Source organism: Trichoderma harzianum (assembly GCF_003025095.1).
Source record: "Trichoderma harzianum CBS 226.95 unplaced genomic scaffold M431scaffold_1, whole genome shotgun sequence".
Taxonomy (NCBI): Eukaryota; Fungi; Ascomycota; class Sordariomycetes; order Hypocreales; family Hypocreaceae; genus Trichoderma; species Trichoderma harzianum.
Window position 1 is genome coordinate 2,158,624 of NW_020209249.1, and position 25,145 is coordinate 2,183,768.

The following is a 25,145-nucleotide window of genomic DNA, read 5'->3' on the forward strand; positions in this document are numbered from 1 at the left end:
TACACAGTGAAGAGTTGGGATTGCAGCCACATAGGTATAAGTGTGTTGCATCTAGTCTCTGTATAAAGAGGAGTACAATTCATTTATAAGAATTTTGGATTTAAATTTTACAATACTGTTTCATCGTCCACACAAGAGGGTTGGGAGACACTATTTTGCTGCATTTTATGGAGCCGAGGTCTAACAACCTACCGGTACTATCGCCGGCTGCTATGGAGCTGATATATAAGCAGAACTTGGGCGGCTCCCAATAGGTGCACGAGGCCAACTTGAACGACATGTTTACATGTACCTCGCTGAGGTGACGACTGAACTACATGTATGCTTCTTGCAAGTATAATAAATAGCATTCGAGGAAGTAGGTATTGATATTCTTTAGTTCTTCTTTGGTAACATTGGCCCACTCGATATAAACTATTTTCAGTTCTACATCCTTCCGAACAGTTCACAAGGTGACTCTCACATAAGAAGTTAATCAAAAGATTGGGTATATTCAGATACAACACATCATATAGACATGCCGCAGCAATTATCTTACTAAGGAGAGCGTTTCATCATCTCATAACATAAAATTTCCCCATTTCATACAACAATAAACATCCCCCTCATTGCATACACCCAGCAAACACCCCCTTCCCCCCTACCACTTCGTCGGTCCAATACCAGGGCCCGAGGTTGGGGCAACCCGCAGAATGGCAGCGCCATTGGCATCCAGGTTGTTGTTGATGACGGTGTTTCCCCACCAGTCAGGGAAGCTGGCGTTACCAAGACCCAGGCCAAGACCGATAATGACAGTGCAGATAGCAGTACCAATATCCAGAGCACCGGACAAGACATAGTTGTATTGAGCTGTAAAAGCAAACATGGTTAGCTGAACTGTTCGAAACAAGAGAAAGGTGTTTATATAGAAAAGACTTACTCCACCAGCCGAGCCAGCGTCGTCGGATGTACCAGTTGAAGATGAGACCAACAATGCACCACTGGGCGAGGTACCAGGTAGTCGCGGGCGGGATCATTCCAGCGGCTCCGAAGAGAGCAGGGAAGACAACGTAACGAGCCATAGAGCGAGGGTAGCGGCGGGCAATGATCCACTGGATAAGGGGGCAAGCGAAGCCAATCAGCCAGAACCAGTTGATCCAAGAGTACAATTGACCGGCACCAAAGACCAGCTTGGGGCCAATAACACCCCAGATAACACTGGCATTGTAGAATGTGCGAGCGTTGGGGCAAGTAAGACCCTGTGCCTGCTCAGGAGTGCAAATACCCTCGATGTTACCACGAAGGAAGTTGTAAGCAGCAATCTGCACAATGGAAAGCCAGATGACAGCAAAGGCCTGAGCGCCAAACATGCTGCGGGGAGGAATCTTCATGTAGTGACCAACTTTCATGTCAGACACATATGTGAGACCGTTGTAAGTCATCATGTAACCCCAAGACTTGAACAGCATCATGGCAACGGGGCGGCCGGGAAGCATGTAACCGAAAATCATCTCGGTAATGATGTTCAGACCAGTCTGCTGGTTAGTGATGGCCTGAACCATGCCGACGGGAATGAAGAAGAAGAGACCAATGAGGATACAGATGATGAAAGCCCAAGCGGGAAGATGCGTTGGCCAGGCCAACGATGCAGCCATCCCGAGTCCAAATGACACGAGAAAGATACTTAGGAACCACCATTCTGGTGCTTCCTTATACTTCCGCATGAGCTTCATGTGAATATCCGGTTCCTCGGAACGAGAGTCGATAGATCGACGCCAGACGTCGGGGCCGTAGAAGAGGACAATGTGGGTAATTGTCGAGATAAGACCAGCAAATCCCATGCCGTACGACAGGGAGAAGGCGGGTCCCAACAAGATAGGAGAGTACTCCCTGTAGGCGGTCAGGTTGACAGTAAAGTCAGGGTTGAGAATACGGCTCGTGTTGTAAGGCTGGGCGTAGTGGTCGAAGTTCTGGTTAGCGCTAAGGGGAAGGTAGCGGTAGAACTCGGGGCCAGCATAAGCAAGACCAATGATTCCGAGAAGCATGACGAAAATACCGGCGGAAACGTTGGCAATGGCAAAGGCCGGGGTCTGGAGAGGAGAGAGCAGGAAACCAGAGATGATGGACCAGTCGAAAGAGATGGGCAGGAGACCCAATCCAGTGTTTCCACCAAAGATCTGGTTAACAACAATGTTGTTGGGGGCGATCCAGCAGGGGAACATGAAGAGCTGGAGGAACTGGGCAATAACTTGAGGAACCCACTCCCAGCAGAAGGTACCAGCCGCGACGATGAGGAAGAAGCTGTATCGGCCAATCTTCCAGCCGTTGGTCATGGCCGGGTCGGCGGGCGAGTGGTCGTGCAGCGAGTACATGACAGTGGTGGTGATGAGCACAGCAGGCCAGACCATGGATGAAGGCCAGACGAGGTATCGTCGAGCAACACCAGCAACGCCGAAACCCATGGCTTGAGTGGAGAGGATGAGGAGGATCTGGAAGCCCCAGCCCAGGTGCTGCTGGTAGAAGATCTCCTGAGCCAGCAAAATGTCGATAGCGTAGGAAGCAGCAGTTCCGGCAGCCGTCATCATGGTGATGATGGTGTGCTCCTTGACGTTGAAGGGACCAGGGTTGAGCTCGAAGGTGTGTCCGAAGAGAGTGAATGTCCAGTTGGGCATAACACGGGCCCAGAAGCAACCGATGCTGCAGTACAATGTTAGTTCAGTTGTTTACACTTCCAACCATGTCCGGAACAGCAACTTACGGGTAAGAAACCAACTGCACGACAGTGGAAGTGATGGTGATGGGAGCACGGCGAAGTGTGAGCAAGATGTTGCAGGCGGCAACGATAGTGCACATGATAGCACCAATGACCCAGGCACGGATAGTGTCGACAGGAACCTCAATGTCCGTAGGCGGAACCTGAATTCAATCAATGTTAGACAACAACAACAAGACTGGATTATTCAAAGAAGGCGATGCTGTCTTACCGAAGCGCGGACTTCGGGATAAGGAGAGTCCTCCTGAATCAAAGACTCATCGATGGCCGCCTCCTTCTCGGCATTGCCCGAAGCCAAAGCCTCGTCAATGTTGTCGAGCTTATCAATGTCGAGGAAGGGATCCCATCGATGCTGCTTCCTGAAGTTTCGGAGCTCAGACTCGACATTCTCAGCTCCAGGGAGGACGTCGACGCCCGAGGACACGGCCTCGGTCTCGACGCGGGCGTCGCTCTTGCCAAATCGAAAGCCCATCTTGGATGGTTATCCGTGCTGCCACTTCAGTCAAGAGTGGTGAAGATTACGCAACCGAGTGCGAGAGAATAGCAGATGGGCTTATCTGGAGAAAAAAGAGAAAAAGAAGAGAGGCCTTGGACAACGAGGGGGAGACCCGGCATGTTTATAGCACTCTGGCCATGATCGCCTCCCAGGACTGCACAGCACCTGCAGCTCTGCAACATGGCAACGCCACTGTCCGTGTGCGTGCTGGGATGGTGCTATCTGGTTGCGGGGGGGCGGTTGGTCGGTTGAGCCGATTCACATTAGCACGGGCCAGGCTTGTGATACTGTCTGCGTCCCCTTGCCAGCTTGGTGTAAAGCAGTTGCATCTTCCTACTTTGTCCTCGCACTCTCACCAATTTTCCCCGATCTGCAGCCCGTCATCAAGAGGTGGTCTCTGCTCTCTGCTCTTTGCAGGGACCCTTTGCAACGAAGATGCGCCTGACAAGATGGTGGCGGCCTATCTCTTGGACTAGGGCCACGGGTGCTAGTCTGGCCTTGGCCTAGAATGCCATGATCGAGTCTGGAGAATTGGGGCGGCAAGTCTTGGCTAAGCAAGGGTAGGCACATAGATTGCTGGGAATCCCCCTGGCCAGAACCAGGGCTTCTCTCGTCTTGTCTGAAGGGATACAAGGTACTGGCAGCACACAACCCGCTTGACTCGGATGGGTTTTAGTGCCGGGTTAGCCCTTGACCCAGCCAGACAAAGTGGTGAGCAGACCAACAGCCACTCACTTGCCAAGACATGCTCTCTCCAAAAGGTCCCTTTGCTTCTGCTCTTGAGCCCATGTGGCGATTGTCCCCCTCCCTTAGAACAGAAATCTCCCGAGCTCTGTGATAGGCCTTCGACCTGGACAATGTGTGCCCACCTGCCTGATGCGGTCCTACTCTCCCGAGGACGGAAAAACGCCCACAAACACTCCTGGTGCCGCGCCATGCGACCGGGGGTTTTGCATACCAATTGCACCGTATGGTATGGTATGGTATGGGTGTCCGTCGCTCTTGGTTGGTGGCCATTCGCCGATCCAAGTCCAGCTGCTTTGCCAAAAGGCCCCCAGAGGCCCCCAGAGGCCCTTTTGATTGAGAGACGCAGCGCCGTTGCGCGCTACCTGCCCAAGTATGCCTCACCTTTGGTACCTTTGGTTCCTTTGGTTCCTCGGCTAGTGGATAGGCTCATCTTTCCTAGTGGCGAGCGGCGGTTTTCATTTTCCATACTCCATGCTAGTCGTTCTGTATGTACTACACGACCACTCCAGCTGATCGGGAATCCCCGTCTGAGGCGGACCTCAAGACCAAACATGGTAAAGCAGAATGATAAAGACAAAAGTGAGAAGACGAAAGAGAAAAGGGTCCCATGTTAGCCTCTGAAATGGTGGTTTCCGTAAACAACGGCCTGAGTGGCAATTTTACCCCAGAACCGGGCCCAACGATCTGGGAATGGGTGGTTGAGTGTTCCTAAGTCGTCCTCGTATGCGTATGTGCATACGGCGCCTTATCATCGTATCCATGAGGCAATCCTCCCAAGTGAGCACAGAATCCATCACCTGCAGCAAGACTTCGTTTGTGCAACCACAGCTGGGTAGTTCTTGTAGGCGAGTCCCCATACCACCTCTACAGAAGTGCAGCACCAACACCAACACCCGACACTTGACTGGCGACAGAAACATGGCATGGGAACCCAATCGGCCGCATTAACGATTCCGTGTATTTCTTATCAGCAGGCCAATAAGTGCTTGGAAACATTTCCGTATTTGGGAAAGTCATGGCTCCGCATTTGGCAACGGGATCCATGAACGAAGAATGTAATTGGGCCGAGAGCTTTTTTTTTTTTTTCTCTCCCAGCCTTGATGATATCTGCGTTTTCCCTTTGCAGAGGAAACAACAGGGAGGGGAAAAAAACATCACACTATCCGGTCGCTTTGCTTCTCGAGGCCATGTGCTTCTAACTCGTAGAGACCATACCGATATGGAGCACAGTCATGAAATCGCATCTCGTAAGGGTATGCTGTACTCCGTTGTTTCGGCCGATACCGCTGCAGAGATGAGTAGGGCCAACACCGACAGTCCGTATCCATATAGCAACAGAAGGCCAAGAGTCGATCCATGCTCACCCGATGCTTGGCCTGTAACAAACGGCGCTTGGTAATAAGTAAGCCCAATAACCGCGCATCACAGAGCCGGCGGAATCGTCCTATCATCCAGGGCCTGAGAAAAGGCGCGCGATACAAAAGCAAATAGTCTCTTCTTTCGTCACTGATAGCATCGGGCGGGCGGCGATGCTCACCCTCCCTCCCCTCTCTCCTCGCCCAAAAGGTCCTCACCTCCGCATATTCTGGTGGTTGTCATAGTATAGCCGTCGAATCATTTTTACCGTTATCTTGACTGACGACATACTCTCGTACTCCCCCTCCCGCCGACAGGCCGCTTTCCGTCTCAAAGGCCAAGAGCGCGAACCAACACCAACAACACTTTCCTGCTTCATCCTTGCTGCAGGATCTTTAGGTTAACAGCTGTCAGAAGAAGCATACTATGACACTCGTTTACCTCCTTCCTGCTGCTACAGTCCTTCTGTCCGCATCATGTTGCATGTCCAAGTAGTATTTCGGATGCAAGGGCAATGTCTCGCAAAAAGTGCCCCAGTGTCTTGCCTCAGCGTCACCGAGCCGCCATTTCTCACTTGGCTCCGTCTGGGCAACGGCAGTGGCCTTTCGTGTTAACATGCTTTCGTCCAAATCCTCCGGCATCCAGCTGCCCCCGCATGGCCTGCATCAAGGGCGGGCTAGGGCCGGGGTGGCTGGAACTAGACCAGGGCATGGGCCCAACTCTGGCAACTGTTTTTAGATGCACTTTTGCTCGGCCAGATTGCGCTACTCGTACTATGTCTGGAGCCCATGCTAGAAGCGAGCCTCGTCCCGGGTTATCGCGTGCAGCTTAATATAGCAGAGCTGACAAAATAGTATTATGTATGTGTGGTAGACTTCTGCAGCTTCGCTTGGGTTGTTCCGTAAAATCGGCTTGCGGAATGACAAGACAGAAACCGCTTGGGTGATGTTATGTCAGACCACAGCTGTAACCAGAACCAAGATCTTGTTTTCTGCCGCAAGCTGTTATCCGCCCTCATTGTCCGATGCAACCATCCACCCATGCCCAATGAGTGAGTGAGAGAGTAGTATTCGGAGTACGGAGTACGGTGAGAACCATAAACACACAGTCGGGCCTGTGTCACACTGCTAGAGAGAGACGAGACGCCTTCTCAGCTAGCCCCTTGTTCTCCGTAAATCGTCTGTTGCTTGCAAAAGTAACCTTAAGCTGTGTTTCTTGACTGGTGCCGAATCCATCAGGTGAGGAAAAGGGAACCTGAAATGGCTGGTATATTGCCGCCCACTAGGGATCTTTCCAGACCAAAGGTCCATTAATAGTCGTGAAGCTAGCAGCTCAGTATGCACAATAGCATCTCAGCTTTATTAGCAGCAGGAGGTCCTTTTGTGCGACCTAGCTGACGCCTCTAGTTTGTAGTCGATCGTTGTGGAGGCCTATCTCCAGTCCAATATTACCTATTTTGTAGCTTCTCTGTATTCTCTTGTTTCGGGTGGTGAAATGTTTAAACCCTCTGTGGCTGGATGCTCTCTCTCAAACCGTCCAGTGCCTTGGTTCTGGTCTGGAGTGAAGTATTATACAGAGAATGTCAAGCTTGGTCCACGAGAGGCCCAGCCCCCATGTCAAATTCCGTACGCAAATCGCCAAGTGATCTGGGGCATCCCTCTCAAGAGGTAAGCCAAGACGTGGCGGCTGATACCTGCCAAATGCTTCTAGTTAATCCGAGGCGTGCTGAAGCATATGTCGACTAATTTGCTTTAGGGCGTAGCCAAAACATGCCCTTTTTGTAAGCAGCCTGGTCCATCAGGTTATAGGTGACCATTGGAACTTATGCGTGGTCCTCTGAGAAGATAAATGATGGACTTCGAGATACAGCATGAGCAGTACCTATGTGTGTTATTGTTACCGCCATGTCCACCTTTCTTCTTGTGGTCATGATGATCTCTCCGGCTGAAATGACGCGAAAAGTGTAGGAGAGTTGAAAAAAAGTCCCAAGCAGTATGCATCACTGGCCATACCTGAGCTTATGGCAGCGTTTTTGGACATGCGCAGGGCGCGCAGGGCGCTGTAGTTTGACTGATTACCTCTACCAGCAACTCAGAGGTGGAGAGAGGCCCCATCGCTGTACTGATACGAAGCAATGCGAGACTTCAATACGGCATACAGCTGTTCTCTTTTGCTTTGAATCAACCGACCGGCACGGTCAGCCGAGAATCTCCTCGTATAATTGTGGTCGTATACACCGAGGCAAGAGAAACCGATCACAGAGAAGCTCGTTGGATTGACCAGTGTTGGTGTACTCGTACGAGTAGCTATGCATCCTTCCCACAATCATGCATGCTTTTTCGGAGAATGTGGCTAATCGACAGGGCCAATGAAGAAGTGGTACCATGACAGACTCCCAGAGATAGCTGAGAAGCCGGTGGCCCAAAACGAATGGACTTTTGCTGATGCCAAGAACGAACGCTGGCGCAAACTCGGCCACGGATATTCGGCCTGCCCGCTTCCTTGCCGCGGCACAATCAAACGTGTGCCACAGGTGAGTGAGTGTGGGATGGGAAGTGGTTCATCCGAAATCCAGATCTGCGGTTGTCCTTATCGCGGTGGTTGTTTTAATTGCATCTCAGTTTCGCTTGAGCCATCGTCCATTGCCACATGGATTCTCGCATCAAGATCCTTGCCCATGCCTTGAGCAATTTCTCTCGGGAATGAATTGTCAATACAAACATGATGGAATGTCATGGCACAGAAGTAGCGGGGAAATCATTCGCAATCATCTCTTGATACCGTGAGATCAGATAAGCTGGAGAGGATGATTGTTTCAACTCTTCAGTTCTTCATGTCACTCGAGGATCGCACGCGCTCGTGATGAACGATGACACCCTCTCGACACCACTCCAGAGATAGGTGATAGGCAATGCTGCAGACAGTGGTGAAATTGATTGCTGAGGGTTGCATTCAACGCCTTCAACCCATGCTAATCGGTAACGAGGGTGAAATCCGGTTCTCTGGACCGGTTCTATTTTGCCACCATCCCCATATTCATCAGGGCCTAGAGTCCTGGTATATTGATTTGTTCGCCACGTGCGAATCCCAGCTCGGAATAACCCGATGAGATGCCTATCTCTTCCCGTGTGGCGGCATATCTTTTCTTGTTTTTCTTCCTCATATTGACGATTAGAGTCCCGCGAATCCATGTCCTCTTATCGTATGTAGCAGCCTTGCCCCTCAGGTTAAGCATGTCGGTTGCTCGCTCACTCCGGACAACGACAAAATTGACGGCAATCAATCAAATCTTACAGGCTCCTCCTTGTAATTTACACGGCAGTGATGCGAACGGCAATGAACTGCTCATAGCACGGATGAGATGTGTTGCATCCGAACTTCGATTTGCCACAAATGACTCTCCTATTTCCCGAGCCCAGCTTCTCGCCGCATTTCGTCTCTCTGGGCTGCAGCCTCCTGTTTTTGTAGCCTTGCGGCTTCCAGGCTTGCTTTCTTCTTCCTCTCTTCATCTTCTTTGATGACGGCCCAAACTAGTTTACTGCGTTAGTCTCGGTCTGCCCGGTATCAACAAGTATCAAAAGGATTGTTTGATGGACCAACTTGGTTTATCGGATTTGGAATACTCCTTGAGCTGCGTGACAAACTGGTCGAACTCTTGTTGTCTTTCCTCTCTACCCTCCAAGCTTCTCTTTAAGAGCTCGGGGTTATACCTCGACCTCAGCTCTTCCTCGGTTGGTACCAGCCAGAATGTGAGCGCCGGTCCACCAACGCTGATGACCGTTCCACTTTGGTCAAGATATTATTATCAGCGTCTTGCCTTGTCTTGTTTTGTCTTGTGACCATTACACAACAAGAGGAACCCTCAAGCCAAAGCGCGGGAATCTACTCACCCCACCAGGACCTTGATCCACAGCCCCCAGTTGAAGGATTTCTTGGGAGGCATCGTATGTTTGATATGATTGGGATAGGCAGGGCAGAATGAATAAATCGGCAAGGATCGCGATATGTGACTCTTTTCCAATTCCTGGTATGGAAACTCATGCCTAAGGAAGGAGGCTCTCACGCAGCCAGGCAAGCGTCATGGGATTTGATATTACCATACTAGAGCTCCCCGGATAGGAAGGCGGTCAGTCTAGAATACTTATGTAATCAGAGTTACATTGGCAAGGCACTGGCAAACTGCGGACTTATGGTAAGGCAGCTCAGCGATTGTAGAGCGAGCTCAACGCCCAGGTCATTATTTCACACAATTGCCGGTAGGAAATCAAACATAAATGGCCAACAGAATGGTGCAATTCCGCTTGAACCGTCAACAGTTGATAACGGCGAAGAGTTTGATGGCGACTGGAAATCACGCAGAATATCTGCTACCCTACAATTGAGTGCGAGAAGAGAATTCGGGAAACAGTAACGCTTGGATTTCAGCAGGAATTTGCCCTCGCTCGCAAGGCCGTTTTCAACCTTCCATCCATTAATTTCAGGTGATTGAAAGAAATGTCGGCATTTTATGCCTAGACATCTGTATGTTGTATGTTTTACGTCGGGATTTATAGATTATCAAGGCTCCACTGCATTAAACCTTCACAAATTATTGTATTGTATGCATACGCCTAGGAGTGAAAGAAGAAAGGAAAAAGAAAATCTGAGAAATCGGTAACTAGAATAATAATAGTATATTGAAAAAAAAAAAAAAAAAAAAAAAAAAAAAAAAAAAAAAAGAAGAAGCACCACGGTCAATGACAATCAAGGAAGTCTCAATGATACACAAGGAGGAGAGATGCCAGTCGAACCGCTACACCAAAGCCATTGCCGTATCTCACTCGGGTGACATAGAATGACGTACTCGCACTCATATTCCCAACGCCGACGAATTAGGCCAATCCCTCCTCCACATCGGCTGGATCCATCAGAAATAGAGGAGCCCGAAGATGCAAAAAAAGAAACTGCGATCTGTGTGGCTTGAACACACGACCTTCAGATAATTTGGATGATTGAAGTTGGGGACTTCAGTCTGACGCTCTCCCAGCTGAGCTAAGACCGCTGAATGTGGACCGTCAGAGAGCTAATCGCCTCATATTGGGGCAGTGGAGTAGGCAGATGTTTGTTATCGATTCAAATTGTGTGGCGAGAGTCACGAGGACGAGAGATAAATGAAAACGACGGCAGGAAATAATAGAAAGCAAGGTGAAACTTGGGTAAATCAATCCGACGAGGCATCGTGTTTCAACGAGGTAGCAGGTAGCATGATTGTGGATCCCATGATGGGAGTGATATTCAGACTGCTGTCTCTGTATGTAAACGAGTCTAGGCTCCCATCTTGTCCTTGATACCATCTGACTACCGAAATCAACGGACTGACCCATGGCTGTCTTACAGCAGAAGCTGGGTGCTACCGTTACAAACTCTTGTGATCCAGGAACTGCAGGGGCTAGAGCTTCGAGGTGTGCTACCCCCTCTCTTAAGCCCGAACAGCACGTCTGCGTGCTCACTTGGTAGCTGCTACGACTACTACTAATAGCTGGGAAATGTAAAAATAAATCAAGCTTCAGCCGCTTGAAAGAAAGAGAGCGAGGGGGATCGGCATTGTGCATACGGATAGGAAAACGGTTTTTACGGAGAACCCTTTGGCACAGCACTAGTGTAAGTAAGTGCATGCTCTGATGCCCTCTGTAGTCTAGCATGTAATACGAGTAATAGATGGGGATCGCAAAGGGGAGAAGGATTTGCAAACTGTCCTCGGATTGCGGAGTCCCGTGTCGAATTTAGCAAAAGCAGCTAGCAGCTAATAATGCAAAGGGCCAGAGCATTGAGGCGTTTTAAAGCTGCAGCGGGTCCCTGTAAGACACCACGGCGCCAGACAGACAGACAAGACGCCACGCAGAGTGAAAATAACGAACTCCAGAGGTGAAGCCAGCCTCTCGATCTTTTGGCTAGGACGGCTGGAATGCGAGACACGAGTAGCGGCCAGTCACAAGCCATGATAGAGCCAAGGCGACGCTATGGTAAATGGAAACTGTGAAGAATTACGAGAGGCCTCACCTCAGCCACCAGATCAATGGCTGCTGCCAGACCCCGGTCAGCGTCGGCCTGTCAGGCGACGCCTCCAGACCTAATAATAAGCCAGGGTCCAGAGCCCGTGATATCAATTGCCATTATTGAACAGCCGCCGTATTAATACAGACGTTTTGCGTTCTTGGCCTGCAGAGGACCCCGGACAAGGACAAGGAAGAGATGATTTAATGGTTCTGCTGCAATAACTAATAACGATTGCTCTACGACCTTTGCTGCAAGGACCGGGCATTAACACCACTAACTGCTGGTAGTCAAACACTCTCCGTCTTGGTGCCTGTGGCCGGGATTATTTTGCCGGTGTGACAGCCAACTCCGCTCAGGGTCCCTCCCAAACCACGTTCTTGTTTCTCACCCGCGCTCTCTTTTTTTCGAATCCGCTTCCAACACCGAGGCAGAGAACAAAGGTGTTGACGCTCCTTTTACCAGTCGCTCCCTTTCCACTCGTGCTTGTGCTTTGTGCTTTGTGCTTGTGCTTGTGCAGCGATACACGCACTGCAGGGCAGGGGTTCATGTTGCCAGGAAGGTGCAGCAGAAGCAAAGCGGCAGCACCACCGACGACGGCAGCAGGGATTTTTTTTGTTTGGTTTTTTTGAATTTTGTTCTTGACTTTTGGTTTTTGATTCTGGCTGTGCCTCAGACAAAGACCCGTCAAGCCCATTCATTCATTCCTGGACAGCTGGGCCACGCGGGCGGCTGGTCAATTGGTTTGTTGTTGCGACCCAGCCCCTCGCACACGCAGAGACACATAACAGAGCCCGTTCGAGACAACACGCCCGAAGCCTCGAGGAGAGACCGTCTTCTGCCTTGTTTGTCACGCGGCTTGCCGTGAATCGTCTCTCCTTTCTCACATAGCAGGCCGGCCAACCAGCCAGCAAGAAAGCAAGAAAGCAGCGGCATCTCCAACCTGATCGAACCGTAAGAGGCACCACTCGGGTTACTCGTGCAACTTTGATTCACCCAGCGGCGTCAAAGGTTGCCAGCCGGTGAACACGTCTGGATCGGATCCTGGCTTGTATTGAAATACCAAGACATTTTGCCGCTCTGATCTGCACTCTTTCACTCCAATCTCCTTTCATTTGGACGTTTCCAGCATCAGTGTCAGCATACATCTTGCAAAGGCACTGCAATTCGTACAAGGAAGCCGCCGAAGACAAAGACGATTAGCGCGTCTCACGGATATTGCCTTGCTCCAACCAATACCTAACTATAGGTCTCTTTGAGTTTTCTATACTTCCTCTTTAAGCCCGGGCATGTGCATATCGGAAGAATTCTGCGTCTACCGGATATAGCATCGACGTATTCCTGTCCCTTTCCTTTGTCCCAGAAGCCGACCACGAATCCAATATTCTTTCGATACGAGCCCCAAGACCGAGAAGAGCAAAAAGTAATCAATAATAATGGCATACGAGGGTGGATATGGAGGCCAGCAGCGGCCGTATGCTGGTTCAGCGGCGCAGGCTCCGATGGCGAGAGGTTATGGAGGGCCCAATGAGTATCAGGACGACGGCTATGGCAACGGCGGCGGCGGAGGAGGATACGGGCCAGAATACGGAAACCAGCATCAAGATGCCGGCTATGGCCAAGGTCGGCCCGGCCCGGCGAGAGGCGGGCGACCTCCGCATGATGCCGGCCGAGGAGGCCCTCATGGGATGCGACCAGAGGGGCAGCGAGGGCCAAATTACCCTCCGAGAGGCGGCATGGGTCCTGGGAATAGGGGCAGGCCGAACATGGCTCGAGGAGGTGGACCACCGGGTCCATCTGCAGGTCCAGGTAAGCCTTTCCCAATCCTACCATTACAATCGAATCCGAGCTCCGCAAAGCCAGGCTTGACCAGCAAACGAGTTCCGCAACACCCGGCTTCTTCACAGACGTATATACGAGTACATTGAACCCAGCTCTAACGTGTCTCCTTGTGTTTTCTTCCAGGCGGCCGCCCACCGATGAACAACGCCCACGCGAACTCCCAAGGCTCGGGGTATGCCGATGGCAACTACCAGCTCGCAGACCAGATGTCACAGATGGACTTGAACGGACAAGGTCCTAGAAGTCCGCCTGGTGGTCGACCACCACCGACTCGAAACGGCTCTCAAAACTACGGAGACTCAAGACAAGGACAGCCCAGACAAGGACCTGGAGGCTACGGTGACTACGGAGACGGCGGATACGGAGCTCGGCAGCCTCCCAATCAATACGGTGCTCAGCGAAGCATGACGATGCCTAATAACGGTGCTGCTGGTGGGCGTGGAATGCCGCAGAGACCGGCCACGACAACGGGGAACCGCCCTCCCCCACAGAGAACATATCCCCAGGATAACCAAGGGCCACCGCAGCACCAGTATAACAATGGTGGTTATGGTTCTGGCCCCGGTATGAACGGTGACGATGGATATGGGGGTGCGTACAACAATAACGCAATCGATGACGTTTACGACTCTTACTACGACGAGCCGAGAGGAAGCATATCGAGCCACAACTCACAAACACAAGCACAAACACATGCACATGCGCGCCAAGAGAGCCGTTCAAGCATGCCGGACTTTGACGCCATCCCCGTGCACAGCAAACGAGACTCGTTTGAGCAATCGATGCGGCCCGCCGAGCAGTTGCAGCAAGGAAACCACCAGCCCAAGCTGAATCACGCTCGATCCATGGTAGAGATGCGCGGGTCAGGGTCTGGTGCCTTTGAGATGAGCAACGACATCCCTCAGGTTCCGCCGATTCCTCAATCACACGCGTACCAGCATGGGTACGACCAAGGGTACGACCAAGGATACGATCAGGGACACGACCAAGGATACAACGGGCCCGGAGGATACTCGCAGCCGCCGATCCCACGGGGGCCGAGTGCACCTCCGGGACCGGCCGGACAGCATCCCGGGTTCGGGAATAGCCGTCCGCCCATTGTCCGGCCAGGTACCGCTGCGCCCCTGAATCCAGACGGTCTACCTGCGCATCCAACGCCGGTACGGCCAGGCTTGATGGAAGGCTCAGCGGTGAATCCGAATGCTAAGCCGCCTCCGGTTCGAAATTATGGAGGCGGCCCTCAGCAGCAGCAGGCACCGATGCAACAACCGCAGCAACAGATGCGATACTCACAGCAATCACAACAGCAGCAGCAGCAGCAGCAGCAACAACAGCAACCATACCCCCAACAACCACCGCCACCCGTGCGGGAGAAGGAGAGGGAGCCCCCTGTCACTCCCGGCGAGCTGGAGCACCTGAGGATGATTATCAAAGGCAACCCCAATGACCAGGCATCTGCACTGAAATTGGCAAAGCGACTCATTGAAGCATCCGATGTGCTGATACCCAACATCCCCGACCCCAGAGGCAGGACCAAGGCTCGCGAGCGATACCTCATGGACGCCCACAAGATCCTCAAGAAGCTGGTGGCCCAGCAGAACCAGGATGCCATGTTTGTCATGGCGGATGGCGGCGGCAGGGGCTTGTTCGGGCCCGACGTGGATCCCAAAGAGGCCTTTTCGCTTTACCAGTCGGCGGCCAAGCTGGGCCATGCTGCAGCTGCGTATCGTACGGCTGTTTGCTGCGAGATTGGCCACGAGGAAGGTGGCGGCACTCGCAAGGACCCGATGAAGGCAATTCAGTGGTACAAGCGCGCGGCCACTCTGGGCGATCCGCCGGCCATGTACAAGGTCGGCATGATTCTGCTCAAGGGGCTTCTAGGACAGCCCAAGAACCCGCGAGAGGCGGTTGGATGGCTGAAGCGGGCGGCAGAGCGCGCAGATTCCGAGAACCCGCACGCGCTTCACGAGCTTGGACTTCTGTACGAATCCGCGCAGGGCAACGACGTCATCATCCGCGACGAGCAGTACGCCCTGACGCTGTTCCAGCAGGCGGCCGAGATCGGCTACAAGTTTTCGCAGTTTCGGCTGGGCTGTGCCTACGAGTACGGGCTGCTGGGATGCCCGATTGACCCGAGGCTGTCCATTGTGTGGTACTCGAGGGCGGCTCAGCAGGAGGAGCATCAGTCGGAGCTTGCACTTAGCGGGTGGTATCTGACGGGCAGCGAGGGCGTCCTGGGCCAGAGTGACACGGAGGCGTATCTGTGGGCGAGAAAGGCCGCTGTTGCTGGGCTGGCAAAGGCAGAGTATGCTATGGGATACTTTACCGAGGTTGGCATTGGCGTTCCGGCGAACCTGGAGGATGCCAAGCGGTGGTATTGGCGAGCAGCTGGTGAGTTTGATATCCTTCTAAGCCTGTATATCTGTACTGAATGATTGCTAACGTGATACTGCAGCCCAGGATTTCCCCAAGGCGCGAGAACGACTCGAGGACCTGAAGCGGTCTGGAAAGGAAAGGGCGCGCCCGAGGGAGCGCATCTCACGCAGCTCGAAGCAGCAAGAAGGAGATTGCGTGTTAATGTAGACACGTTTCCCTTTTTTTCCTTTTCTTCCATTTTGATTCCTTGGAGATTTTTTGTTTATTATTACTACGAGGGGTTATAGATGTGGGAGATGCCGCAGTTGTCTTGTTCTCCTTTTTGTTGGATTAATGAGAATGATTCATTGAAGCCTGTTTGTTTGGAGCAGAAAAGATACCATATTGGGTAGACAGGATAGGATTTTTACGGAAAGCTTTTTGATTTTATATGCATACTCTTTTTTGCCTTTCCTTAACCATCTTTTTCGATTTCAATGTATTAATAGAGGTAGTTTGCCCTTTTACCAGACAAATATCTATGTTCTATATCTTGTATCGTATCGTACATGGACCGGAATAGTCTATTCATGCGCATCGTATCGTACATTTCGTCTGTCTCTTTTCCCGCTTCATCGGCTGTTGAACAAACCGCCAAATGAAGCAGATCCCCCTCCAGCCGCGTCCCCTTCGCGCCTCGCCTCGTTGCATATCCAATCGACGAGAAACTGCCTGTCCGCCAGCTTCCTCGCATCCATCACTCTGGTGCCGACACGAGCCTCGCCGGCTGCGAAGCTCAGCAGCGTCGGCACCGAGGTGATTGCGTATAGAGAAGCCAGCGGCGGGCCCGGGACGGAGGCCGACATCATCTCGGGCGCATCGAACTGGACGGGGGCGAAGAGCACGCCGCCGTGGGACTCGCCGACGCCGGAGGTGACGAGGCTGCGGAGGAGAGGCTCGATGGAGCGGCAGGAGGGACACCAGGAGGTTGTCCAGAGGGTGAGGAGAGGAGCTTGGAGGGAGGTGGAGAGGGAGAGGATGGAGTTGAAGGAGGCTGGAGAGCGGATACTACATATTCTGATGTTAGCTTAAAGTCGGTGCACTTTTTCTTCATCCCATCTTTGGTGGATGGGAACATGGAGATTTAGGGCATTGTCGTATAGATGCGACTTTAAGGATGGCAGATAGATGGAATACTCGTAATGCATGTGCTAGGCGGAACGTACGGATCAAAGACTTGGTTCTTAGCCAGCCCTAGGCTGACCGGCAAGGTCGATATGCGCCGTCGAGTCGATGCCAAGGGCTGAGCGGCGGCCGTCCAGACGCGTCGCATGACGGACGACATGCTGCAGAGTGACGTCGGCGATGATGTGATTGGGGGAAGGGGGGGCCTGCTTAGGCGAACATAACCCGGTTGGTGATGGTTTCTCTTGGTGTTGAGAAGATGGAGATCAAATGACTGGGCTAGATGGAGGGTCTGGAGCTCGATAAGCTAGATCCAACAATCAATCGATGGACCAACTATCAGACGGGATACAACATGAGTAAAAATCCGGGCCAAATTCGGGACGGGATTCGATGTGAGAAACTGCAGTGTGTTGCGCGGCCCGGCTCGACGGCAAAATGGTGTTACCTCGACCTAGAATCCGGGATACTGATATTGCATCTCGTACATTCCAGATGAGATTAGACCAAAGAGGACCAGAGTTGCAGCCCTGCTCGCAAATGCAATGCAATGCAGCGTCGCACCACCGCTTGGTCGAAATCTGCGGGGGAGAGAAAGTGGGATGGGATGGGGGAAGAGAGAGGTTCTGGGCTGTTGACCGCGTGAGCCGCCAGCCATCAAATCAAATTGGATGGAGCATTGAACTGCATGACTGCCCAGCACAGGTCAAATTTCAACGGTCAGACCTCCAGGGCTACTGGTAGCCTCGAGTTAGGCGACCCAAAGCCCTGTGCACGCTGCCGTCATAGCGGGGAAAGCGCTGAGCCAGTGGGGGTTCGCAGGCAGTGGCATGTGCAGCATCGCATGCGCTTCACCTGACTCGTCGCAGCGCATGGTTGGATGCAATCCATGTCGGCGCGTTGGGGCTACTGGCTGTTAGTGCTGCTGATCTGCTAGCAGTGAGCCCATCAAGGTTATGTTAGCAGGGTTGGTGATAGTCCAGCCTGGTGTGGTTTGACACCGGACAACGGACATCGGACAACGGTCGTTAGTAGATGCAGTACGAGTACTACTTACTACTGTACTTAGAGAGCAGATGGAGCATCATTTGATGTTATCAGACGAGTGGGCCAAGTTTCAAGGCCAGATCTCGCGCTAAACTCTCTTGCTAGATCTCGGGGTCTTTTCGTTAGTTGTCAATCTAGACCATGAGCAAGCGCGGACGAGGCACCAAGCTTCATTCCTCCACCGCTCGCCATCTCTCCTCCTCCTCTTCTCTTTTTCTTCCTCTTCCCTCCTCCTCTTATTCTTCCCTATTTGATCCTCATCTTCCTCTCTTCTATCCTTTGGTCTCCTATATATCCACAGCATCCATCTATTCCTCCTATCAGCCCTCCAGTTTTGGTAACCTCGTCTGTGTCCACTTCGCCACCTCGCCATCTCTGTATCTCGTCCATCGGCATCCCGGCCCCGGACTCGGTCGGGAACGAGGCGAGGCTACCACCAAAAGGATCTCGGCCTTCCACAAATCCAGACGTGTCGGACTTCTGTCTTACTCCAATCTGTCTTGTCAGCCCTCCCTTCCCGCGCAATCGGTCCAGACTTGATCCTAATTGTGCTCCCTCTCAAGACTTCCTCTTTCGGCCAATTCCTCGAACCTGTTCTCGTTGCGTGTCTTATAGTTATTCTTAGACCGGACGCCATATCTGAGACAAGCACCACTCCCCCCACTCCTAAAAGCCCATTCCGATCATATAGCTAGAACATCGCCTGCTCTATGTATCATTGAAATTCTTGGCGTTCTGGAAATTGGTTGTGATATTCCTCCTCCAAACTTGAATTTTGCCTAGGTCGCTGCCTTCCCTCAGTTGTTATCCTCTCGACCTCAAACAGCATCATCTAGCAAGTGCCCTCGTCCACATCTGTCGCAATGGCGCCTGAAGGGGCATCCCAGCAAGGCCGCTGGCGCCTCGGCCGTCTATTTGGTGGCAACACTGATGCCGAAGGCGAAGGTCAAAAGCCGGGGCCTGAGAAATGGAGTATGGGAATATTAAACGATCCGGAAACTGTCGAGGTGCCAGGTGAGTAACCCGATTCTTCTGCTTCATGCAGCCTCACATCTCCGTGAAGCATCTCACTAACGCATTCTCTCTGTCCGGCAGGCTCTGTCCTGTTGCTTGCTAGTCATCGTAACGAGCCTCTCGGCCTCCGCAATGTTCATGCTCGCACTTCCCATTCCTCCATTCCAGCCGGCTTTCCTGTCGAGACTCCCATGACACCCGGCGGCACTCATCCACTACCCTGGTCGCCATCGTCGCCATCACCAGCTCCCGAGAAGCCGGTTGACGAAACCGGGGCTAAGAAGAAGACGGAAGATGGTAAGATCATCTTGGAACCGCAGCCAGAAGATTCCTCCAACGATCCCCTCAACTGGCCCACCTGGCGCCGCGATTGCGCTCTCCTATCTCTGGGCTTCTACTGCATGATTGGAGGCGGCATGACGCCCATCATTGCCGCAGGATTCACAAATGTCGCCCACGACTTTGATGTTTCGGTCGAGCGCGTGCCGCTGACCACTGGCCTTTACATGATGGGCTTGGGTGTGGGCTCTGTCATTGCCTCTCCCACAGCCATCTTGTTCGGGAAGCGGCCGGTATACCTAGCTGGTGCCATTCTTCTCATCGGTACCTGCATCTGGTGTGGATATTCGCCTAGCTTCCCTTCTCTCATTGCCGCCAGAGTCTTCCAAGGCATTGCTGTATCTCCGGTAGAGTGTCTGCCGTCTGCTACCATTGCCGAAATCTTCTTCCTCCACGAGCGCGCATACCGTATTGGAATCTATACCCTCTTGCTCCTGGGAGGCAAGAATCTCGTTCCTCTCGTCAGCGCTGCCATCATTGGCCGCTTTGGATGGCGATGGGTTTTCTTGTAAGCTGGAGCCCTCTTCACCCGAGCCCCCTCTTTCCAAACTTTGGCATGATGAACTTTTGACCTGACTTTTTCTTTCTCCACAGCATTGTTGCCATGATTGTGGGACTTGCATTTGTACTCCTGTTTCTCTTCGTCCCAGAGACGTTTTGGGACAGAACGCCAACACGAAGAGTTTCAAAACGCCCTAGCTTCCTTCGCCGACTCTCATCACGCCATGCCAATCCGGCTCACGCATCTGCAGGCCCTCTCTCTCCTCGAGGTAAATCGCCCGCTCGCTCACCCTCTCCTGGTAGGATTGAACGTCGCAGAGACGTACATGTCGAGTTCACGCCAGGTCTAAAGGCAGAAGATTCCTCAAATGCTGTCCATAAGACTATTGAAAGCGGCTCAGCGACGCCGTCTGGACATCCTCAAGTGGGATTCGCTGTTCCATCGTCGGAAAGCCACAAAGAGGAGGAACATGGCCATGGAGATGCAGCTCGCCGGGACACTTCGCGTGGGCCATCAATCCATAGCGCTCGGGCCTCCATTGCGTCTCCGCGAACCAGTATCGCTCCCGACCGCGGCCGATCGGTCCCTCAGGCGTCTTCTCATGCTCAGAGCGCAGCCGAGAGTATGATGGTGACCGAGTATTACTCGACAGCGCCCAATCTCGACAACGAAAAGTTCCCCTCGTGGAAACTCAGAGCGCCTCCCAAGATTAAGGCTTATACGCACAACCTCCGCAATCAACCCACCCAGACCTTTATCCAGCAACTTAGGCCCTATCACGGACGACTCAACAATGACAACTGGTTCAAGGTCATGATTAGACCATTCATCCTCTATGCGTACCCTGCCGTCCTTTGGTCTGCCGCCATTTATTCGTGCTCCATTGGCTGGTTGATTGTAATTTCCGAAAATTTGGCTGTTATTTACCGAAATCCAGACGGATATAATTTCACAGCTCTCCAGGCCGGTCTCGTCTACGTCTCACCCTTTGTAGGCGGCATCCTTGGTACGGGCGTGGCGGGCAAGATTAGCGACATCATTGTCAGAGCCATGGCCCGCCGCAACGGAGGCATGTATGAACCGGAATTTCGCCTCGTAATGGCCATACCGATCCTGCTTACCACATGTATTGGGCTCATGGGCTTTGGGTGGTCGGCGGAAGAAAAGGACAACTGGATTGTCCCCACCGTCTTCTTTGGCATCACGTCGTTTGGCTGCTCCCTCGGTTCGACCACCTCCATCACATTTTGCGTCGACAGCTACCGCCAATACGCGGGCGAAGCCTTGGTGACGCTCAACTTTTCAAAGAATGTGCTCCACGGCTTGGTGTTTAGTCTGTTTATTTCCCAGTGGCTTGCGGCAGATGGCTCAAAGAATGTCTACATTTATCTTGGCGTTATTCAGCTCATCTTCTGTCTTTGCTCTATTCCCATGTACATCTTTGGCAAGAGAGCGCGCATGTGGACGGCGCGCATGAATCTTATGGAAAAGTTTTAGAAGAACGATTCACACTTTCGTCTTCGATGAGCATTACGTGGCGTTTATTTCTGTTTTCAAAGGGTCGAATTATCAACGGTGCTGTCTGTTTGGCATCATGTATACCTTTCATCACCCTGTCTAACTTGATTGTGTGGGATTCTCTCTCTTTTTCTTTGCATGTTTTGGCTCGGTCAGTTTTCAGCACCAGCAATTGCTCCAAAGCGCAAGGAGTTGGCCACGGAGGAATATTGAATTTACCTATAAGTAGATATACATACATACCTGGATATGCTTATAGATACCATATGCCCATGCATACATCTTGTTTAAGGACCATGAATTGAAGTATTGTCGTAAGATCCGAGTTTCTCAAAACAACCTTGGTGCCAAAGAGACAGGTGATCTCATATCACTTATACGGCATTCGTTATGCGTCTTCGCACTGCTCAGGCACCGTAACCGCTGTAAGCATCTTTTGGTGGGAGCAGGCTGTAGCCCAGCATAACAATAAAATAGTAGGCTCCTTGCATGGTCTGGCGGCACCCAACAAGGCAGCAAGGCCCAATTAGAACATCCAGCATCAACTTCCAATGATAACAAGTTCGTCGACGGTACAGTGTGAGCATTCCAAACGCGCACTAACATGGAGTGACACAAAGCTGCATGCTGCCCGCAGCCTCGTCTGTTTTCGTGCTGCCCAATCTTGCAAGCTGCTTGCTTTGGAGGATCTGGAATCTGATCCTCAGCACGGTCGACTTGCTCTACTTGTTACTTCCAAGTCCCTGGACAAGTAGCGCTCTTGATTATGATGCGTGCCAACACAAACCGTCTCGCCTCATCGATGGGAGGAGGGTACCACGCCTCCGCTCAGGATTGGCGAGCAACCACGCCCTGTCGATTTTTTCAGAGGGGGTCGTGTACCAAGGGAGCATCATGTCCCTTTTCGCATAATTTATTGAGTCGGTCTGTTGTGACATCTCAAGAAGTAACAAAACCGTCGAGGAAAATCGATCGTGGGAGCATCTGCTTACTCTGTGCAGCGAGGCGAACAACTCGAAAAAGCAAGGGCAACCAACCCCCCCGCCGAGAGCCCTAGAAGTGCAAAGCCTATTTGCAGATTCTTCAAAACAGGGAGCTGTATATATGGAGAAAAGTGTCAGTTTCGTCATGCTGAGGAAGAGTTGACGGTTCAAGCCGGGACCAATGATGCGTTCGAGGTTAGTCGCCTACCATCCAGATTCACCAAAATATTCTTCTCTTTGGTGGTAGATTGGGCGATTGCAATGAAGAATGAAACATTGAGTTGACATGTGGCAGGACGAACCAAAGAAGGACGACGACTTCACGAGAACGATTGCGGGTGCCTTCGTCCAGTTCGAAGCAGGTGCCCGCGTATCCAAGATTCGTCTGCCCAGCGACTTCTCTGCTGTCCGCATCAGTGGATTGCCGCTGAACACCCCAGCTATATCACTTCGGGATATGCTTGCTGACATGGGGTTGCATGTCAGCGTCGCCGATGTCCATATGTTGCAGATGGAAGGCAGTTGTGGCGCATCCGTGAGATCGGACGATGCATTCTTTTCCAAGAAACTCTGCGCCATTGTTCAACCTGGCTATATATGGCAGGGCGTTAAAATATATGCAACGCCCGTCGCTGCGCCCATGCCCTCTAGCCACAATGCTCGGCGTGTAGATTGCAAGAAGGTCCATATATCCTGGCACAAGGCAGTCAGGAATGTCTGGCTAAACTTTGGCAGCGGAGATGTTGCTCGGAGAGTGAGCGACATGTTCTCAAAGGGAGTCTATCGAATTCTGAATCAGAAAGTCACCGCGGGGGAAGCTACTGAAGCTAAACCAGCTTTTCATCCGTGGTCGTCGTCTAAAAACAGTGTAGCATGGACCGTTATGCTGACCGAAGTCCCAGCGAGTGCAGAGAGGAGCGACATCTTGGAGGCCATTACACAAGAACGGAACAGGCCGCGTCATATAGAAGTAGGCCTTCCATCGTACTCAGCGGATTCTGAGCAGGCCACCACATTGATACGCTCGCTTCTGACGAATGTCGGACCTTTGGAGTATTTCGAAGTCACACTCGAGACGAACGCTCGGCGAGTCAAAGCAACTGCGCGCTTCTTGGACGAGGCCGATGCTCGGAGAGCTGCTGAAGAGCTTGACAAAAAGGAGCTCCCTTTCCATCCTAAAGCGCGATTGACGGTCCAGATGGTGTACTCGGCCAAGTTCAAAACTGGCACCAATATTTACGACGCTGTTTGTCCCAGAATCCTGCCCCAGCAGAAAATTTGGAGAAGCAAGAACATTGCCTTTAGAGCATACAACAGCACAGATCCCCTACAGAGGTTCAGGCTTTTGAAGATTGAGGGCGAGTCGGCAGTTGACATCGTTGCGGCCAAGGCTGACCTCGAATCCATTCTTGCTGGAGTCGTCATGAGGGAGAATGACACCGTCCTTTGGGATCCTTCTCTCAAGGCGAATGGCAAACTTTATCAAGCAATAAAGAAGCTAGAGAAAGAATGTTCCATAGTTATTCTTCGGGATAAAGGCAAATCCGAGCTGCGTGTTTTCGGAGCTCAGGAATGTTGCGAAGAAGCACAGCTTCGGTTGGCTGAATTGATACGCCTCGAGTCGCTCTCGACGTCCACCCGAGCAATTGAGCTTCAACCTCACCAGTTCTTCTGGGCCTGCCATGGTGGTTTTAGAAAGATTGCTGCGCGGCTTGGTCCAGAAAAGGCATCATTTGATATCATCTCTACGCCCAAGAAGATTGTAATCTCTGGGCCGCTGGAAGACTATGACGTTGCCTTGGCGATTATGGAAGGCAGAGATCAAGTCGCAGAACCAGAAGAGCAACCAAAGCCCGACGATGCCACACAAGATTGTTCTGTTTGTTGGACAGACGCCGAGAATCCCATCAAGACAGGCTGTGGCCATGTCTACTGTCTAGAATGTTTCGAAAGAAGCTGCAAGGTGGGGGACGTGACGACCGCGGCCTTTGTTGTTTCTTGCCACGGTAACCAAGGGAATTGTAAGAGCATCATAGGAGTGGAGGATCTTCAGGAGCATCTCTCCTCAGCCGCGCTCGAAGAAGTGCTTGAGCGATCCTTTTCATCCCATATCAAGCGCAACCCTAACAAGTTCCGCTACTGTCCCACTCCAGATTGCGGCTACATATACAGAGCCACATCTGAGTCGAGGATCCAGAACTGCTCCAACTGTCTCAGGCCGAGTTGTTCCGCTTGCCACGAGTCGCACGTCGGCATGTCGTGCGCAGAACACCGTTACCTGATCTCAAAAGACTATCAGGAGTTCAGGAATCTCAAGGAAGATCTAGGAATAAAAGACTGCCCAAGCTGCAAAACTCCATTGGAAAAGATCTCGGGCTGCAATCATATGACGTGCACGGTCTGCAACTGTCACATTTGCTGGGTTTGTTTGAAGACTTTTTCAAGTGGCGATCAAGTCTATGATCACATGGAAACGTTGCATTGAGGTCTTTACGACCCGGAGGAGGCTCATATATAACAATGGTATGCGGTAATCCCAGACCAAGGGGGGGGAGAATGATGGGATGAAGAAGGCAAGAGGACAATGCCTGACGGACTGTGTGAGAATTTCAGCGCTATCCAAGAAAAGACGTTTCTGGAGGTTTAGCATACTAATTAGCCAAAAGATCTTGAATCGACCTTTTTCAGCTGCGATCTGGCATTCTGCAATGGTTCTTGAAAGGTATGAGCGAGTAGAGAGCAGGATATGGAAGCAAAAGATGCCGTACTGTGCGATTAAGTCGAAGGTGTATTCGCACAGTCCCCGCCCCCACTACTGGCTTAACCCAACCTCACTCTTTCCCTTTCAAGAGCCATTGACCTCTACTTCTATGTAAACGAAGACAAAGAAACTATCGTATTCGTACTTGTATTTTCTATCTCATTTGCCGGTTCCTTATTTGCTTCGTATATCAATATCGTTTACCGTACGGAATC

At 51.8% G+C, this 25,145-nt stretch overlaps 8 protein-coding genes and 1 non-coding gene across 9 annotated transcripts; 5 read left to right on the plus strand and 4 right to left on the minus strand.

Moving 5' to 3' along the window:
* Positions 1 to 640: 640 nt before the first annotated feature.
* M431DRAFT_489411 (hypothetical protein) lies at positions 641 to 3,224 on the minus strand (the record flags this gene model as incomplete). Its single annotated transcript, XM_024916673.1, has 4 exons — positions 641 to 849; positions 920 to 2,676; positions 2,738 to 2,895; positions 2,964 to 3,224. The coding sequence occupies 4 exons, from the start codon at positions 3,222 to 3,224 to the stop codon at positions 641 to 643; spliced, it is 2,385 nt and encodes a 794-aa protein (XP_024780318.1).
* Positions 2,916 to 3,818, plus strand: M431DRAFT_192148 (hypothetical protein). The gene has a single exon (XM_024913213.1). The coding sequence runs from the start codon at positions 3,230 to 3,232 to the stop codon at positions 3,722 to 3,724; it is 495 nt and encodes a 164-aa protein (XP_024780319.1). The 5' UTR covers positions 2,916 to 3,229; the 3' UTR covers positions 3,725 to 3,818.
* M431DRAFT_192079 (hypothetical protein) lies at positions 3,569 to 4,809 on the plus strand. The gene has a single exon (XM_024913212.1). It carries the CDS (start codon positions 3,914 to 3,916, stop codon positions 4,607 to 4,609), a length of 696 nt encoding a protein of 231 aa, XP_024780320.1. The 5' UTR covers positions 3,569 to 3,913; the 3' UTR covers positions 4,610 to 4,809.
* Positions 4,810 to 8,753: 3,944 nt separating this feature from the next.
* On the minus strand, positions 8,754 to 9,294 carry M431DRAFT_71517 (hypothetical protein; the record flags this gene model as incomplete). Its single annotated transcript, XM_024921911.1, has 3 exons — positions 8,754 to 8,881; positions 8,952 to 9,136; positions 9,242 to 9,294. 3 exons carry the CDS (start codon positions 9,292 to 9,294, stop codon positions 8,754 to 8,756), a joined length of 366 nt encoding a protein of 121 aa, XP_024780321.1.
* A 1,001-nt stretch (positions 9,295 to 10,295) lies between these two features.
* On the minus strand, positions 10,296 to 10,392 carry M431DRAFT_t14. Its single transcript has one exon. It is a non-coding gene; the product is annotated as a tRNA-Phe (tRNA).
* Positions 10,393 to 13,441: 3,049 nt separating this feature from the next.
* M431DRAFT_72928 (hypothetical protein) lies at positions 13,442 to 15,809 on the plus strand (the record flags this gene model as incomplete). Its single annotated transcript, XM_024922085.1, has 2 exons — positions 13,442 to 15,617; positions 15,682 to 15,809. 2 exons carry the CDS (start codon positions 13,442 to 13,444, stop codon positions 15,807 to 15,809), a joined length of 2,304 nt encoding a protein of 767 aa, XP_024780322.1.
* Positions 15,810 to 15,988: 179 nt separating this feature from the next.
* Positions 15,989 to 17,065, minus strand: M431DRAFT_192237 (hypothetical protein). Its single transcript, XM_024913214.1, has 2 exons — positions 16,808 to 17,065; positions 15,989 to 16,649 (listed from the first exon to the last, which is right to left on the minus strand). The coding sequence occupies exons 1-2, from the start codon at positions 16,924 to 16,926 to the stop codon at positions 16,214 to 16,216; spliced, it is 555 nt and encodes a 184-aa protein (XP_024780323.1). The 5' UTR covers positions 16,927 to 17,065; the 3' UTR covers positions 15,989 to 16,213.
* A 1,194-nt stretch (positions 17,066 to 18,259) lies between these two features.
* M431DRAFT_502784 (hypothetical protein) lies at positions 18,260 to 21,490 on the plus strand. The gene is made up of 3 exons (XM_024918211.1): positions 18,260 to 18,827; positions 18,909 to 19,674; positions 19,761 to 21,490. Exons 1-3 carry the CDS (start codon positions 18,677 to 18,679, stop codon positions 21,163 to 21,165), a joined length of 2,322 nt encoding a protein of 773 aa, XP_024780324.1. The 5' UTR covers positions 18,260 to 18,676; the 3' UTR covers positions 21,166 to 21,490.
* Positions 21,491 to 21,908: 418 nt separating this feature from the next.
* On the plus strand, positions 21,909 to 25,023 carry M431DRAFT_502786 (hypothetical protein). Its single transcript, XM_024918212.1, has 3 exons — positions 21,909 to 22,132; positions 22,188 to 22,364; positions 22,465 to 25,023. The coding sequence occupies exons 1-3, from the start codon at positions 21,956 to 21,958 to the stop codon at positions 24,652 to 24,654; spliced, it is 2,544 nt and encodes an 847-aa protein (XP_024780325.1). The 5' UTR covers positions 21,909 to 21,955; the 3' UTR covers positions 24,655 to 25,023.
* The last annotated feature ends 122 nt before the right edge of the window (positions 25,024 to 25,145 follow it).

Coding starts and splice junctions, on each gene's coding strand:
- M431DRAFT_192148 (XM_024913213.1), top strand. CDS start 3,230: ATGGTTATCCGTGCTGCCACTTCAGTCAAGAGTGGTGAAGATTACGCA.
- M431DRAFT_192079 (XM_024913212.1), top strand. CDS start 3,914: ATGGGTTTTAGTGCCGGGTTAGCCCTTGACCCAGCCAGACAAAGTGGT.
- M431DRAFT_192237 (XM_024913214.1), bottom strand. CDS start 16,926: ATGTCGTCCGTCATGCGACGCGTCTGGACGGCCGCCGCTCAGCCCTTG. Junction 16,650..16,807: donor AAGAACCAAGTCTTTGATCC/GTACGTTCCGCC, acceptor CAGAATATGTAG/TATCCGCTCTCCAGCCTCCT.
- M431DRAFT_502784 (XM_024918211.1), top strand. CDS start 18,677: ATGGCGCCTGAAGGGGCATCCCAGCAAGGCCGCTGGCGCCTCGGCCGT. Junction 18,828..18,908: donor GGAAACTGTCGAGGTGCCAG/GTGAGTAACCCG, acceptor TCTGTCCGGCAG/GCTCTGTCCTGTTGCTTGCT. Junction 19,675..19,760: donor GGATGGCGATGGGTTTTCTT/GTAAGCTGGAGC, acceptor CTTTCTCCACAG/CATTGTTGCCATGATTGTGG.
- M431DRAFT_502786 (XM_024918212.1), top strand. CDS start 21,956: ATGCGTGCCAACACAAACCGTCTCGCCTCATCGATGGGAGGAGGGTAC. Junction 22,133..22,187: donor CTGTTGTGACATCTCAAGAA/GTAACAAAACCG, acceptor TACTCTGTGCAG/CGAGGCGAACAACTCGAAAA. Junction 22,365..22,464: donor GGACCAATGATGCGTTCGAG/GTTAGTCGCCTA, acceptor GACATGTGGCAG/GACGAACCAAAGAAGGACGA.